Source organism: Nylanderia fulva, unplaced genomic scaffold, assembly GCF_048542155.1.
Source record: "Nylanderia fulva isolate GAGA-0341 unplaced genomic scaffold, ASM4854215v1 Scaffold45, whole genome shotgun sequence".
NCBI lineage: Eukaryota > Metazoa > Arthropoda > Insecta > Hymenoptera > Formicidae > Nylanderia > Nylanderia fulva.
The window spans coordinates 255174-269784 of record NW_028190532.1 but is presented as its reverse complement, the minus strand read 5'-3'; the positions used below and the strand labels follow the sequence as shown (position 1 = coordinate 269784).

At 36.5% G+C, this 14611-nt stretch overlaps 1 protein-coding gene across 1 annotated transcript; it reads left to right on the top strand.

The window, feature by feature from the left end:
- Nucleotides 1-1591: 1591 nt before the first annotated feature.
- ine (solute carrier family 6 member inebriated) lies at nucleotides 1592-13478 on the top strand. The gene is given in 12 exon segments (XM_029306753.2): nucleotides 1592-1914; nucleotides 1916-2455; nucleotides 6339-6526; nucleotides 9603-9737; nucleotides 10058-10283; nucleotides 10477-10744; nucleotides 10817-11045; nucleotides 11255-11367; nucleotides 11692-11832; nucleotides 11924-12124; nucleotides 12484-12660; nucleotides 12898-13478. Coding segments are annotated over 12 exon segments (2646 nt in total). The 5' UTR covers nucleotides 1592-1660; the 3' UTR covers nucleotides 13072-13478.
- Nucleotides 13479-14611: the final 1133 nt, after the last annotated feature.

The following is a 14611-nucleotide window of genomic DNA, read 5'->3' as shown; positions in this document are numbered from 1 at the left end:
GTTTGTAAAGTTAACACAGATGTACATATATCTATCAAAAAATAATGTATTGCTCCTTATGAGTATTACAAGTATTTTTCTAACGTTTGTCGAGACGTCGATTATTAATGATGTGTCGCGAAAAGAACTTTGTAAATTAATGCTGAAGATGGAATATTAATTTGTAAAAAAATATAGGTACAATATATTTCACATGACAATTATTCAAAGTAACAAATTGTATGAAAATTGTTTGAACATCGTAAAACGTGTGCAAATAGCGTTGAGCATAGGAATTTTGTAACAAATATTGAATTGATAGTCGTACACACCTGTGATGACGTTTATCTCCAGCTATCAGAAGAGTTGTAAAAAAAGTCGTAAAGTCGTGCAACGTGATAGATCTATTTGTACGCGTATTGAGCACGTGATCTTTTTCGTCATTGAGACAAAAGAAAGTTGTCTTAGCAAATTTGAATTATTTGAGTTAATAGAAAAAAATTGTAATACAATGATCAAATGAAAAGTATAATAACAGTAAAATTACATAAGAAAAAAATAAAACACTTGAAATAAATTTAAGTGAACTAAGAGACATAGGCTTTTAAAATTTGTTAAATCTTAATACATTCGCTGATCTCAAATTTTACAATATCTATATAATAAAAGAATAATTTTTGAACGTAATACAAACGTTTTACTTTTAATGATGATAAACGTAATAAATATTTACATTTATAAATATTTTCTATTTCACACGCGATTTAAGTTTTATAAGCGATAGTGAATCATTCGTAATAATTTAAATTATCAATTCGTACGATTCTCAAATTGAAATTTATTGCAGGACGATGTCTAATATATCCGACAATTTATGTTAATCAAATGGATACATTATATTGCTATTCGCTATTCAAAGTTACTTCCATCAATAAGCGAACAATAGCGGGTATATGTGTGTAAATTTAATATCTCGAAAATATTGAAACGTAGAATATTTAATGATGTTTTCGCGGGGAATAATCAATCGCAAGTTATAAAACCAAACGTGATAGCTATAGTGGCGTGCGCGCATTCTTCTCGTTTAAAATCCCACGAGTATTCTATCGCGCCTCGCCCGCCCACTATCACCTTCTCGATAAAATCAGCGGAAGCCCGCTCGAACACCGTCGTTTCTCTCTGTGGTCCATTTATATAAAGTTTCGTCATGTCACAAAATCGAGTGTTTCTTCAGCTGCAAACTCCAGAATTAATTTTTCCTTTGTGAAAACTTGATGGATGATAAATTAATCGTTTCCGCGTCTTTCTCTCCCCTCAGGATATGTCTTTGAAAGGCTCACATGTATAGTTACAGTTATATGCATTGAACAAGTTGGATATTTTGACATCTACATTTTTGCGTTGCTCGAGAAGTGTCAGACGAGTTGAGAGATTTAAATGAATTTTTATTCAATATTCTGATAAAGTCTAGCGAGAGTAACTTTAGTCTAAAGTATCAAAGTAGGATGTATACGCACACATATACGAGTCGAGCAAAAAATGGATTTGTATAGAGAAATTAAACATATTATCTACAATTACACACATACTTCCCTCTTCCTATTATTCTAAGACTAATAAAGATCTTCTTTCCCCTCTCAATAATATCTCTTTCTCTGTCTACAGAGGTCGTCATGCGATCATGAACACCGAGAGCGGCAACAACACTGACAGCGGTGTCAGCGGCAGCATCAGTGACGAGCCGCGTGACAGCGCCAAACTCATTCAGCCTAGGCACGGCAATGTCGTCCACGTGCGTAAAATGAGCGCGATGCCGGAAGAGGAGGATGTCGCGTCCGACGACACGGAGCCGGACCGTCAGAGGCCTTCGGAGATCGAGTCCGCCGAGTGGTCCTCGGAGGAGAGAGGTCGCTTGCTGCATTCCGCCGTGCGGAAGGATCGTCGCGTCTACGGAGGGAGCGGACAAAGCTGTCAGAGGGACGACGAGTCGCGATGACAGTCCCGAGCGCGTGCTACGGAACAACGGTGGTCAACATCAGCATCATCACCATCATCATCGGGGGCCGCGATGCCGGCCGTTGATGCTCGACCGGACCGAGTCCGGATCGAGTTCGAGTCGCGACAACGGAACCCCGCAGAGTCCCGGCGGACTCAGCATCAGGAGCATCGATCAGCCGTACCTGGCGCGACATCATCATTGCTTTAACGCGCGTTATTCGCCGAGGATCCCCAGCTCCGTCATGGACGAGAGTCAGCAGCGTTGCTCCTGCTGTCAGCAGTCCTCGCCCACCTGGCAGTCCATCCTGTACGCCGAATCCAACGGGAGTAATCAGCTCGTTAATCGCTCGTTCCCTGATACGGTCTCGATCAAGTCCCTGGCGTCGATCGGCCTGGGCTCCTCGGACGGCCGGAAGCTGACAATACGTAGAGTTCCCACTTCGCCGTCGGAGCTGCTTAACGTGATACATCCGCCGCCGTAAGTGAGACATATTACCTACGATCGTGTGCTCTTTCGAAGAAGCGAAACGCGAATCACACGTGATCGCCCGCAAGCGTGAATCTGTTTTTGCGTGCTCCGAAAGTGGAGTCTTCACTGCAATTAGCACATTCATATTATTCATTGTATCTTTCTTTCATAATGTGATGATGATTTCATCAAATCAGATGTTAAAGTTCGATGACAAGCAAGATGTGACGGATTTATTCTCGTGTCCCTTGAAATTCATTCTCGAGTGCTGAATTGTCTCTTTCATTCTTCGAGAGAACAAAATTACACTTCTGAAAGGTAAATTTAATTTTTAGAGATACAATAGAAGGCTCTTACATCATTTTAATGATCTAATTAAAAATATAAAAGAAAGACGTAAGGGTCCAGTCTTTGTGTTTACACAGTGCCAATAAACACGTACGACAGAAATAATACTAGGTCAAAGATAAGATTTATTACAAGAAAAATTATGGCGTATGCATTTTAATGTAATACACCTGTGCTACTTTAGAATATTAAATGCAACACTTGTGCTACTTCTCGTAGCCAGTAAATCATCGAGACACTGTCTTATCTTCAAACTTGATAAAACAATTAAAGTAGTCGACGACCTTCACGTTTGAAATCTTTTTTGTTACGACTAAATTCTATTTAAATTATTTCTTTGTTCTTTATATTTTCAAATTTGAAAACTTATTATCACATTATAAACTAATCATGATGAAATTGAAATGCATACAAAACTGTATTCGCCATATGTTTTTCTCATGTGCAAGTTAATATGGCGTAAATATCCTAAGCAAACTATACTGCTGAACACATCTGGGATATAAGAAAGCTACATCCCAATGTGATCTTCAGTAGAAAAGATCAACGAGAGCAATTTACCAGCAAGTTATAACTTATATCGATCTTAGTGATTATCTATGAGATAAGATTAACGTAAAACAACATTTTTTAATTAACGCACGTTAATTATATCTCGAGTTACGAAGTTCGAGTTGCATTTAACGCAAATAACGTTGCAAATTTCTTCATATCATCGAAGGTTAATTGCATCGACTAATGCTTAATAATACATCTGTTCCTTTCTAGATCAGAAACTTTTAAGATAATTTGAGAAATTAAAAATGTAGGATAGAATAAGATACACTAAACACACATTAAAAAGGATTTTAAAAAAGTAGAATAAATTGAAATAAATTACATTTCTGTTGTGTAAGTTTTGTCAGATCAATTTATATAAAAGTTCAGGCGTTTGTGTAAACAAAATTAAATTGAATGTGCATAAAAGTCAAACTTTTACTTGAAAATTTTTCTATATCAAAACCTCTTAAATAAACAATTTTTCGAAAGATCGATTGTGCTATTAATTAACGCTGTCATCGATAGAATTTCCTAGCTGTGCATACCTGCATTGTAACCAGGGCTGTGATCTAGAAAGGAGCAGAGGTCAAGTTAGTTAATTAACGACGTCGATGAAATTGGTTCTCAGTTTACCATATGGATAGCTCTAATCGATATTGTTGCGCGGTAGGCTCGATCAAAACTAAATTAGAACCGGGGATCAAAGTCGGCGTAATTTTCGTTAATAATTTGAACAAGTTCACAAATACATCTTAATACATCAGCTGCTTACGCACAAGTGATCACTGTTCGTGCGAATCGCGAAATCGAAAATCCGCCCAAATTAGAATCCGACTTGGATTATCCTGATCAGAAACTTATCCCTTCCGTCGAAGGAACTGCAACGAGTTTCTACGTGACGATGAGAGATGCGTTACGCGTCTAAGCTCGACGCGAAGCCGTCAGGTTTCGTTATCCAGGGTCTGCAATTCCGGCGTATCGTTTCAGAGACGTAAGTGGATAATAGATGCACGTACAAGACCGTGTCGTTGTTCGTGCGAGTGTCGGTGTGTCCGTGCGATACGGCATATTGTTGCAACTCCGCTGTTCCGTTTCTTTCATTGAAACGGCGTTGTCAGACGATCCGTAATCGTCGTCCTACATTTAGACCTCGTTCGCGTTTCATTTTTTTAATCGAACACGTGAAAAAGAACACACCGGAATCACGTCGCCGCTTACGTTTTGTTAATAAAATCGGAGATCTCGAACGTTAAACGTAAATCCGCGCGTAAATCTATTTTCGATTTTAATAATCGATTCTCACGCTCGAAGTGGAAAGAGATTATTGACAAAGCCGTCAACCGAGCGAATCGACACGTTTTCTTTAAATCGCTACGCTTTGTAAAACGTTCATTATTATGTATCTTAGTGCTTATTAATAAAGTTTCATATGTGTAAAGTATTTTTTGTTGGCAAGCTTATCGTGACGTACGACTTTGTTTAAAATGTTCTATACTACGATGAGTTTAAAACAGAAAGTATAGTATTAATATCGCTCATTCTTATAGAGAATTTCATCGTAAAAAAATAGTAGCTTTTAAATTCAAAAATAGTAATTAGCTTGCATTTTTTCTGTTTTATTTAACGCTTTTGAAACTCGCGAATAGTTCAATAGATCAAACTTTTACACAATATTTAGAAAAGATGCGAGAATAATTTGATGCTTGAAAAGTGTAGCGAAGAAAAACGGTTTTGGTTTGTTTTGAGCTCTTCAAAATTCAGAAATAGACGTTTCTCGACCTGATTGACGATAATTGAAATTACACGTGACAATAGATAAGAGATAAAAATTATCATCACATGCTCGATGCTCTTGTTCTCGTCATTATTCGGAGGGAACAAAGTCGCGCGTCGCGCATTTTTAACTTCATTTTATTTTTATTTTTTTTTCTTTTAAAATACAGCGACACTACGACGAGTAACGGCGTGCATTATCGTATCCGCGGTATATTAGTTTTCCGTTGTGAAACGAAACGGGAATGTACACAGGTGCGTCGCGTATATATCTTTCAGCATTGTCGACCACCCCTTTCCTGCCCGTCCGCCCCTCCTCTGGTCTGACACCATTTTTGCGTTCATCGCACCGTAAAGTATGAATTTATGCGATAAACTGCATAAAAATTCCTGCCCCAATCGCGATTCTTATGTAGATAATGCGATACGCAAGACCGATTTTATACTCCGCGACAATTTATTCATGATATATATATATATATATATATATATGTATACGATTCAGATTATATTCTTCCATTTGGATTTATCGGCAGGAGATTTTCCTCTCTTCCCTTTTCCCCGTTCCCGCAAACGAGATCAATCTGTAATTAGCAACGCATGATATCGCGTAATTCAGAATTGCTGTCATCGTTAATCGGTGTCGATGGTAATCGAATTCGATGACTACTGCGTATATTTCGTATTCTATACTATATAACAATAACGATGAATATTTAATAGCTGCTACTGAACTTGCTCGCGAGCGCGTGTCATGCAAATTGCACGTCCACGCGTAATACAGCGACTGACGTATGATCGACTCATGTATGATTTCCCATCAAATAAAATTCACGATGCATCAAATAGTTTCTATACAGATGCGTAAAATGGTTTTCAAAAAATTGAAGAAAATTGGTAACGCGTTAACAGCATCTGTCAATCTATTATTGTTGTCTCGACGAAATTTGGCGACGCTAATATCTTTTGAAGACTTCGCTGTATACCTACCTAGGAATTACAATTATTCGTTCAACGAAATATTTAATAAAATGTTTGTTACACGGTTATTCGCTCTTTCGCTAAAACGTCAAATCTCATAACGTCGTAAATTTGACTCTCGCAACATTTTTCCGGAGGATTTGTCTCAATTTTTCTTTCACATTCTTCTGCACCGTAGATATCTTTCGTTCTTGCTCCGCTTTTATTTGCAATATAAAGGCTTATACGCTCGCGCGTCGCATTTTTGCAGTTTCGAGGATGACGTTTCTACGTGTGCCAGCTATGACGACGGGGATGCGGACGATTCTGGTGATTATCGGCAACCCAGGAGGCCCCATTGGGCGAATAAAGTGCAATTTGTGTTGGCCTGCATAGGTTACTCCGTTGGTCTCGGCAACGTTTGGAGATTTCCTTATCTATGCTACAAGAGTGGCGGTGGTGAGTCTCGCGATAAGAATTAATCTATTAATATTAATCTATTAATTCACATACGTCAATCTTGTATTCGTGTCTACGAAATTAAATGTCTTATATGAGAAGCGGAAGAAAAGATATGAAAGAAAAGAAAAAGAAAAATTCATATATTCGATATACGAATTTAAAATGACCTGTATATACATATATTTAAAATTATGACCAAAAGTAAATTTGTAAATGTCAAACAAGCAGACGGCACAGTTGGAATATGTCGCCGCGATTAGCAAGAGCGTGATAAGAGCACGCGGTTATTTTGCGCGTTGCGAAATACGTCAGTGGCGAAACAGCTGACGAAGCAACGCTCCGAGGTATCGTCCTCTAATTTTTACGAGTATCAGAGACACATTATTATGGAATGATTTAAACCATGAAATGGCTCCTTATGTTTTTTGTTCTTTTTAAAGCGTTTTCAAATTATCTCTTTTTATCCTTCAAGTACATATTTTGTCAGAGATAAAACACACACGACGTTAAAACATAACAACTGTAACGCTTAAATTGTTACACTAGACGGTCAGTTACGTTGAAGAGTATCATTATTGAATAAAAAGCGCGTGCTCTCATAGTGAGGGTAAAATTATTACGTGTCGCGGAAGATCGAATTAAGGCAGATTTTGTAAAAAAAAAAAATAATAATTGCGACGTCTTGCGTAAGTCGAGTTTCGGATTCAGGGCAAGAGCAAAGCTACTCTTACAATCCCTGCAACGTGAGCGCGTATCGTGTTGCCGGCAATTTTCAAAGTCTGGAAGCATCCGGAGCCCGGATGTGTGGCGCAATTCTTCTCGCGGAACTTGATACATGACCTTGTCGGAACGCGACTACTCCACCGGGCATGGTAAATGATTTCAATGACACCGGTGGAAATAATCGGCCGGGAATCACCTTGCCGTACTGCCGGTTTAAATTGAAGAGCCGGAAAACCGACTTGCGCGATCCGATTTACACAATTTAAACGATTCATATCGTTTCGTTCAAAAATAACGTCGACTGGAATCTATGTAAAACATTTAGGAAACAATGAAAAATCGCTGGAGAAGCAATCAAAAAATTAATCCTCGAAAGAACAAATTAGCTGTTTGCTCAGGTTTTATCAATTATTTCAAAATAATTTTAACGCTGGGGGTATTAACTTAAAATTTTCTATGATAGAATTTTTTATTTTGGTTTTAATTAAACTTTCCGTATGTGTAATGATTGCAAAATAAAAATTGCAAAATTAAAATATTTAATAAGAAAACGAAAGAATTTTTTAGGCATTTAAATAAATAAATCAAATTAATTAAATCATACAAAATACATATATCTCTAAAAATTATTTTTAGGATAGGCAACTGAAAATAATAATTTTATTTAATCGTAACTTTGTGTAAACATGATCTCCGCATATACAATATAATGAGTTAGAAACTACTTTATAATTTCAACAATCATGTATGCACAAGTTAATTTGTAAATAACACGCAGAATCGTTGTAAAAATATACGTGTATGTGCGCATGTAATTTTGCAAAATCATATATTAAACAGGGGGACCGGAAAATCAGAGGAAATAATATGGCTCTACTTGCACGAGATGCATGCTCCGATATTCATTGTGCCGCAACGCCAAATTGCATTTTCGTGATAAAGACGACATTGTTGAAAATAACTGTAACAACATTAATGCGAATGCGTGTCATTATCCGCCTTGTAATTCGACGCGATTGGATTTTCGCCAGAAATTAAATCGCTTGCAATCTCCCCATTGATACGTCACGTGAAATCGGCCGATTGTTATCTCTCCGTGCGCATCCCCCGTTTAATATCCGGCGATATAATTTATTTGAAGTATGATCGTAAATATATTATTTGTATCGTCGGTTAAACTAAATGAAAACTGTCATCCGCACGTTGTTCGCTAGATTGAAGCGACGAGGAAACAGATCGGATAACGTCGTATGAATTTATGTGTACGACGCGATATATAGCATTTTGCCGAGTGGGAATTAATTTACATCTTCCCGAAATGTGCGAAACAAATTGCGTACGCATAATCGCGCGCGATTATAAAATAATCTGTATGAATAAAATATATTTCATCTTTCTATAAAAGTAATGCCGCGAGCTAAACTCTATTAAATAAATAAAAAGTACGACTTGTATTTTTGTGAGAAAAATACAAAAATCGATCTTTTTCAAGAGGATATTTTAGCCTATTAACGACCAAATACATATAAAATGTGTCTTTTATTTTAACTTACAATTAGACTACAACCCAATATTTAAAACAGCTTAATATTTAAAACTCATCAAAGTCCAAGAGGGACACTTCCCCACCTTTTCATGTTAGATTAATTTGACTTTTCCTTAATTAAAATAGAAGGAAAGAGAAAGAGAAAATATTAAAAATTTTTATGACACTTTTCGATGAATAATTTCTTTAAAAACATAATAGAGATGCACCTTGGAGGGTATTTTAATTCTATTACTGACGGTTTTATGTTTTTCTATCTGCGCGCATTTTTTTATTATTTAATGACGAATTAAATAATTTATTATTATTTAACTATTTATAATTTTAATTATTGTTAATTATTGTTCTTTACATTATTCCTGTCATTTTAAAAAAGACTTTTACGTAAGCATTGATAAAGATAAAAAAGAATTGCCGTAAATGAACGGACAATTTGACAATTGAGAAAACTTATCAACAGCTGACTAATCGTGGCATTCACTATGCGGTGACTAAATGCTCAAATTAAGTCATAATCCGCGACACTACGATCGTCGTTTATTACGAATAAAGAGTTACATCCAGTGACCTTGTCACTGCCCACAGTATGATTAACATCGATTACGTGCACGCGGGTAACCGTGTTTAGCGAAAACGTATTTGGCAAACCCACGTGAGTCTCGCGTAAACTGGATCAACTTTTTTCTCCTTTTTTATACTAGAGAAGAAAGAGTTCTCGACATTTTCTTCAATAAAAAATTGTACAATTTTAATATCGAACGCTCGATGGGATATTTTGTTTATATGGACCGTTTCATCTTTCAGGTGTGTTCCTCGTGCCTTACTTTTTAATACTCGTAGTATGCGGAGTACCATTGCTGTACATGGAACTCAGCATCGGACAGTTCACTCGTCGCGGCCCAATCGGCGCTCTGGGTCAAGTGTGTCCGTTATTGAAAGGTAAACGAATAAGTCATCGAATGATAGATTGTCGATAAAATCCGATGGTCGTTGAAAGCTTTTGCCCGCTCATTTTTATCGCAAAGCGCTAACTTGAAACATACATTTAATTTGGAAACTATAATTGGAGGACGTTCGAATTGTAAGAAAAATTGGCGTCGTGTTCTATTCATTTATTTATTTTTTAAATAAATGAACGTAAGCGACTTAAATTCTTAATTTTGACTCTTGAGTCTTTTTGAAAAATGTATATTTTAATTAGAGTGAGAAATCTGTCTTTCTCATGCTATTTTCTATGATGTATATTTGTATCTCTGTAGGAGCTGGTCTGTCGTCGGTTGTGATATCGTTTCTGTTGTCTACCTACCATAATGTGATAATAGCCTACGCAATTTATTATTTCTTCGCGGCATTCCGACCGGATCAACCATGGTCGCGTTGCGACAACTCGTGGAATTCGCCGCGCTGCTGGTTGCCCACTTACGGATTCATCGATAATCGAACTCGACCGAATTCGACAAGGACGCCGTCCGAGGACTTCTTCGAGTACTCCTTCAAATTCATTTAAAATTTTTATTCAAAATTTAGACATCAATTTATATGATTTTTTAACAAGTTATCCACGCATTATTTCTATTAAAGAATTGATTGCTATATTATTTACTTATAATAAATTCCATAAAAAATACATATAGCAATTTCAAAATATTTAAAAAAAAAATAGTTATTTTTTACTTAGCAAGAAGGTCCTGCAAATTAGTAGCGGTATCGAAGAGCCAGGAATCGTGAGATGGGAACTTGTAGCGTGCTTGATAACCGCGTGGATCCTGGTATATTTTTCCATTTGGAAATCCATCAAGTCATCAGCACAAGTAAGGTATCTCACAGCAACATTGCCTTTCCTCCTGATCGTCGTCTTCCTCACGCGTTCGCTTACCCTGGAGGGCGCCTCGAAAGGTCTGCAATTCTTTTTTCATCCACGCTGGGAATTGCTCGGTGATGCCAAGGTACTGAAAAAAATGATTAATTTTTCGTTAGAAAAAAATGATATATAGCGTCATTCTATTAATTATATTTAGGTCTGGGTAAACGCTGCGGCGCAAGTCTTCAATTCTATAGGTATCGCCTTCGGATCGATGATATGTTTTGCAAGTTACAACAGATTTCACAACACAGTTTTGGTAGACACCATTGCTGTTTCTTTGATAAACGCCTTCAGCAGTTTACTGGTCGGAATATTCTCTTTCGCCACGATCGGCAATATAGCGTTGGAGCAAAACATGTCTGTCGAAGATGTCCTGACTGACGGTACGTATGTATATAGAAATAGAGAAAATTAAAAGTTTGCGTCGCATTATAAATGTAAAAGTAAAAAAAATCTATACGTCACATTATGTTGCACATTAACTCTTGCGAAGAGTTACATGCATTTTTTTCTATTTTTTTCCCGCCACTTTGCATCGTCAGATTAACTCTCTGCCTGACATTTTATAGATAAATCATAATTTCCGTTCAAGGACCTGGTCTAGTCTTCGTCATCTATCCCCAAGCCCTAGGCAAGATGCCAGCTTCTCAACTCTGGGCTGTACTATTTTTCTTCATGCTGGTCTGCCTTTCGTTGAATAGTCAAGTAAGTATGTACATCGGAAAGTGCAATTTCTTTTTTAAAAACATACGTACATTAACAAATAAACTTAATCGGTATTGCCAAACTATATATTGCTACATAAATCCGTAGAAGTACAAAAATATTATCTAAAAAATATACAATTAATATTAATTAATCTTGCGGCAAAGGAAAAATTTTTGAAATAAAATTTTAGCGTTTTGCTCAATCGCGCTTATTAATAGAGATGCAAATGATATATGTTTACAAACTTTCTACTTGAAAGATCGCAATAATTTATTTTTTGTAATATTTTAATGGTTGTTACGTAAACATTCGGGATTTCAGTTTGCTGTTGTTGAGGTGGTCGTTACGTCGATCCAAGACGGTTTCCCAAAATGGGTGAAGCGTCATCTCCTCTGTCACGAAGTGCTGGTTCTTCTTATATGCGTCGTTTCGTTTTTATGCGGATTACCAAATATTACACAGGTAGGATCAAGCACGTCGAATCGATTCAATTTTTTATAAACGCGAAATTAGATGTTTGCCTCTTACTAAGTTAATTTCTCAACTGCCTCAGGGTGGTATTTATTTCTTCCAACTGATAGATCACTACGCTGCGTCGATGTCCATTATGTTTTTGGCGTTCTTCGAGGTAATCGCTATCTCTTGGCTTTACGGTGTACGACGATTGTGCAATAACGTTAAAGAAATGACCGGACGTTTGCCCTCGATGTACTTTCGGTTCTGTTGGTTCCTCGCTGCACCTCTACTCATAATGGTATGCAAAATTGATATCGCATCGATGAATAGATAATATGATAAAATTGTCCGTTTTCAAACGGAATTGAAACTACGTAGTATATCTGAGTAAAAAGCAAACATTTGAGGCGGATGATTACTGATTGTATCGAGTTGAATACGAGGAAACGCGGATTAAAGACGAGCAATTACTCGCGCGCGATTGAGATCTTCAGAGAAACGTAAAGTGCTTTGTTATTTCTCGGGAATAACGATTGCGTGAATAATTGCCCGCTTTTAACTTCCTACTTCCGTATTTTGCATGCGCGCGACATTTTTGACGCAGTCGGCGATCTTTAAAACACGACCGGCATTTTCATAATTACCTCGTCTCTTTAGGCCGTATGGGTGTTCAGCTTAATTGATTACGAGCCGCCGACCTACCACAATGGTGACTACACATATCCATGGTGGGCAGAGGCAATCGGATGGGGCATCGCGTCTCTCTCCTTAATTTGCATTCCCGCTTTTGCCGTTTACATATTCGTCCGAGCGGATGGTGTCACGTTCGCCGAGGTACGTCGAATTTTGTTGTACATATTATTGGGTAATCATGAGATCAGTTTGCCTACAGAATTCTACGAAGAATCTTCAATCATTTTCTTTTGAAATCTAAAATTACGAAACACAATCTTATACAATAAAAATACGAAATAGTATTTGATAGAAAATAAACATGGAATATACATATTGTATGAAAATTAATGAGATTGTATTTTGCGCTCTATAAAGAAACTGATATTATTTGCGCAGAGACTCAAAAATTCCATCAAGCCGCATTTTGAAGCGTGCAAAGTTTGCGGTCAGGAATACTGCATGGAGCCTATGCACAATCTGGATGAGGATGACATTCTTAAGGAAGCTCAAACAGACGTGAATACTTCCATAAAATTAAATTCGCATTATCTACTAAAGCCTCAGATGTGATAACGTAATGAATATAAGAGCAATTAAATTTTCATAATTACACTTAACTCGTGTCTGCAAGTTGAAATTGTTTCAAGAAGTAATTATTCAACAAAAGATGTCATTTACTCACTTTTATTTTCATCACAAATCATTACAACAGTTGTTGCGCGACAATTAACATTCCACTATTTATAGCTCGTTATAAAGTATAGCAATTATTTGCAAAAGAGTCATTAAGATAAGATTATATATCTGTTACTAATGTTATTTTTATTGTATAAACTATTGTTCTTTGCGCCAATCGTGTGATAAATTATAAACCAGCACTGATTGAAAGTAGGAGCATATACCTGTATACATCGCAATCAATATATGTGAAACATTGTTAACCATATAACTTTAATAAATTATGTATTGTCCAAAAATGTATATATTTTTCGCAATTCAACTCTTTTAAGTATTTATTAGAATTTAATAGCATTTTAACCAATTTAGTGATGACGTATTTATTTTTCTTCTTTTCTTATTTTTGCTTCCTCATAGAGCAAGCTTTGTTTTCTTGAAAATTTTTTTAGATTTTAAAACATTAAAAAATCACATTTTTGAAAAATGTTCGTATGTGCGTGTGTATGTATGTATGAATATATGCATGTAAGGATATGAATTTAGCAAGAATCGGTGAAAGGTTCCATTTTTTATAAAATTTCGAATTTTTCAAAAAACAAAGAGGGAGTACATACATTCATACATGCACATACATATACGTGACAATTTGAAAAATGTTATTTTATGTAAAAAAGTATGTAAATTGGCAGCTTGCACAATGTTTTCTCACCATATTATTTCGCTAATTAGAATGGTTTTCCATTATGGCTTCCTCATAGAGGAAGCGTAACTTGCACATTGCCATAATTTAAAAACTTTCTTAATGAGCGAAATTAAATTGTGATCAAGCAATGTGCAAGTTAAGCTTTCTTTATGAGGAATAAGCCATAATTGGAAAACCATCCTAATTAGCAAAATAATATTGTGAGGAAGCAATAATGTGCAAGTTGCCAATTTGCACACATTTTATTTTTATTTTTCTTTTATATTTCTTTTTATTTTTATTTCAATTATTCTCGCATTGTGTATATTTGACTATTAGGTGCGCAACTAAGTTCTCGCTGTTTTTTTTATGAAAATGCAACTTTATTGTGAAAAAATGGTTACAAATGAATCATTCAAAGTATTGCCCATCGTTAGCCACAACTTTTTCCCATCTTTCTGGCAGAGCTCGAATACCGTTACGGTAAAAGTATTCGTCTTTTGAGGCTATCCACGAATCAAGCCATTTTTTGATGTCTTCATATGAGCGGAACTGCTGATCAGCCAGACCATGTGCCATCGAACGGAACAAGTAATAATCGGACGGCGCAATATCTGGGGAATATGGCGGGTGGGGTAGGACTTCCCATTTGAGCGTTTCCACGTAAGTTTTAACGGGTTTGGCAACATGAGGCCGAGCGTTGTCATGCAGTAGAATCACTTTTTCGTGCCTCTGCTCGTATTGTGGCCG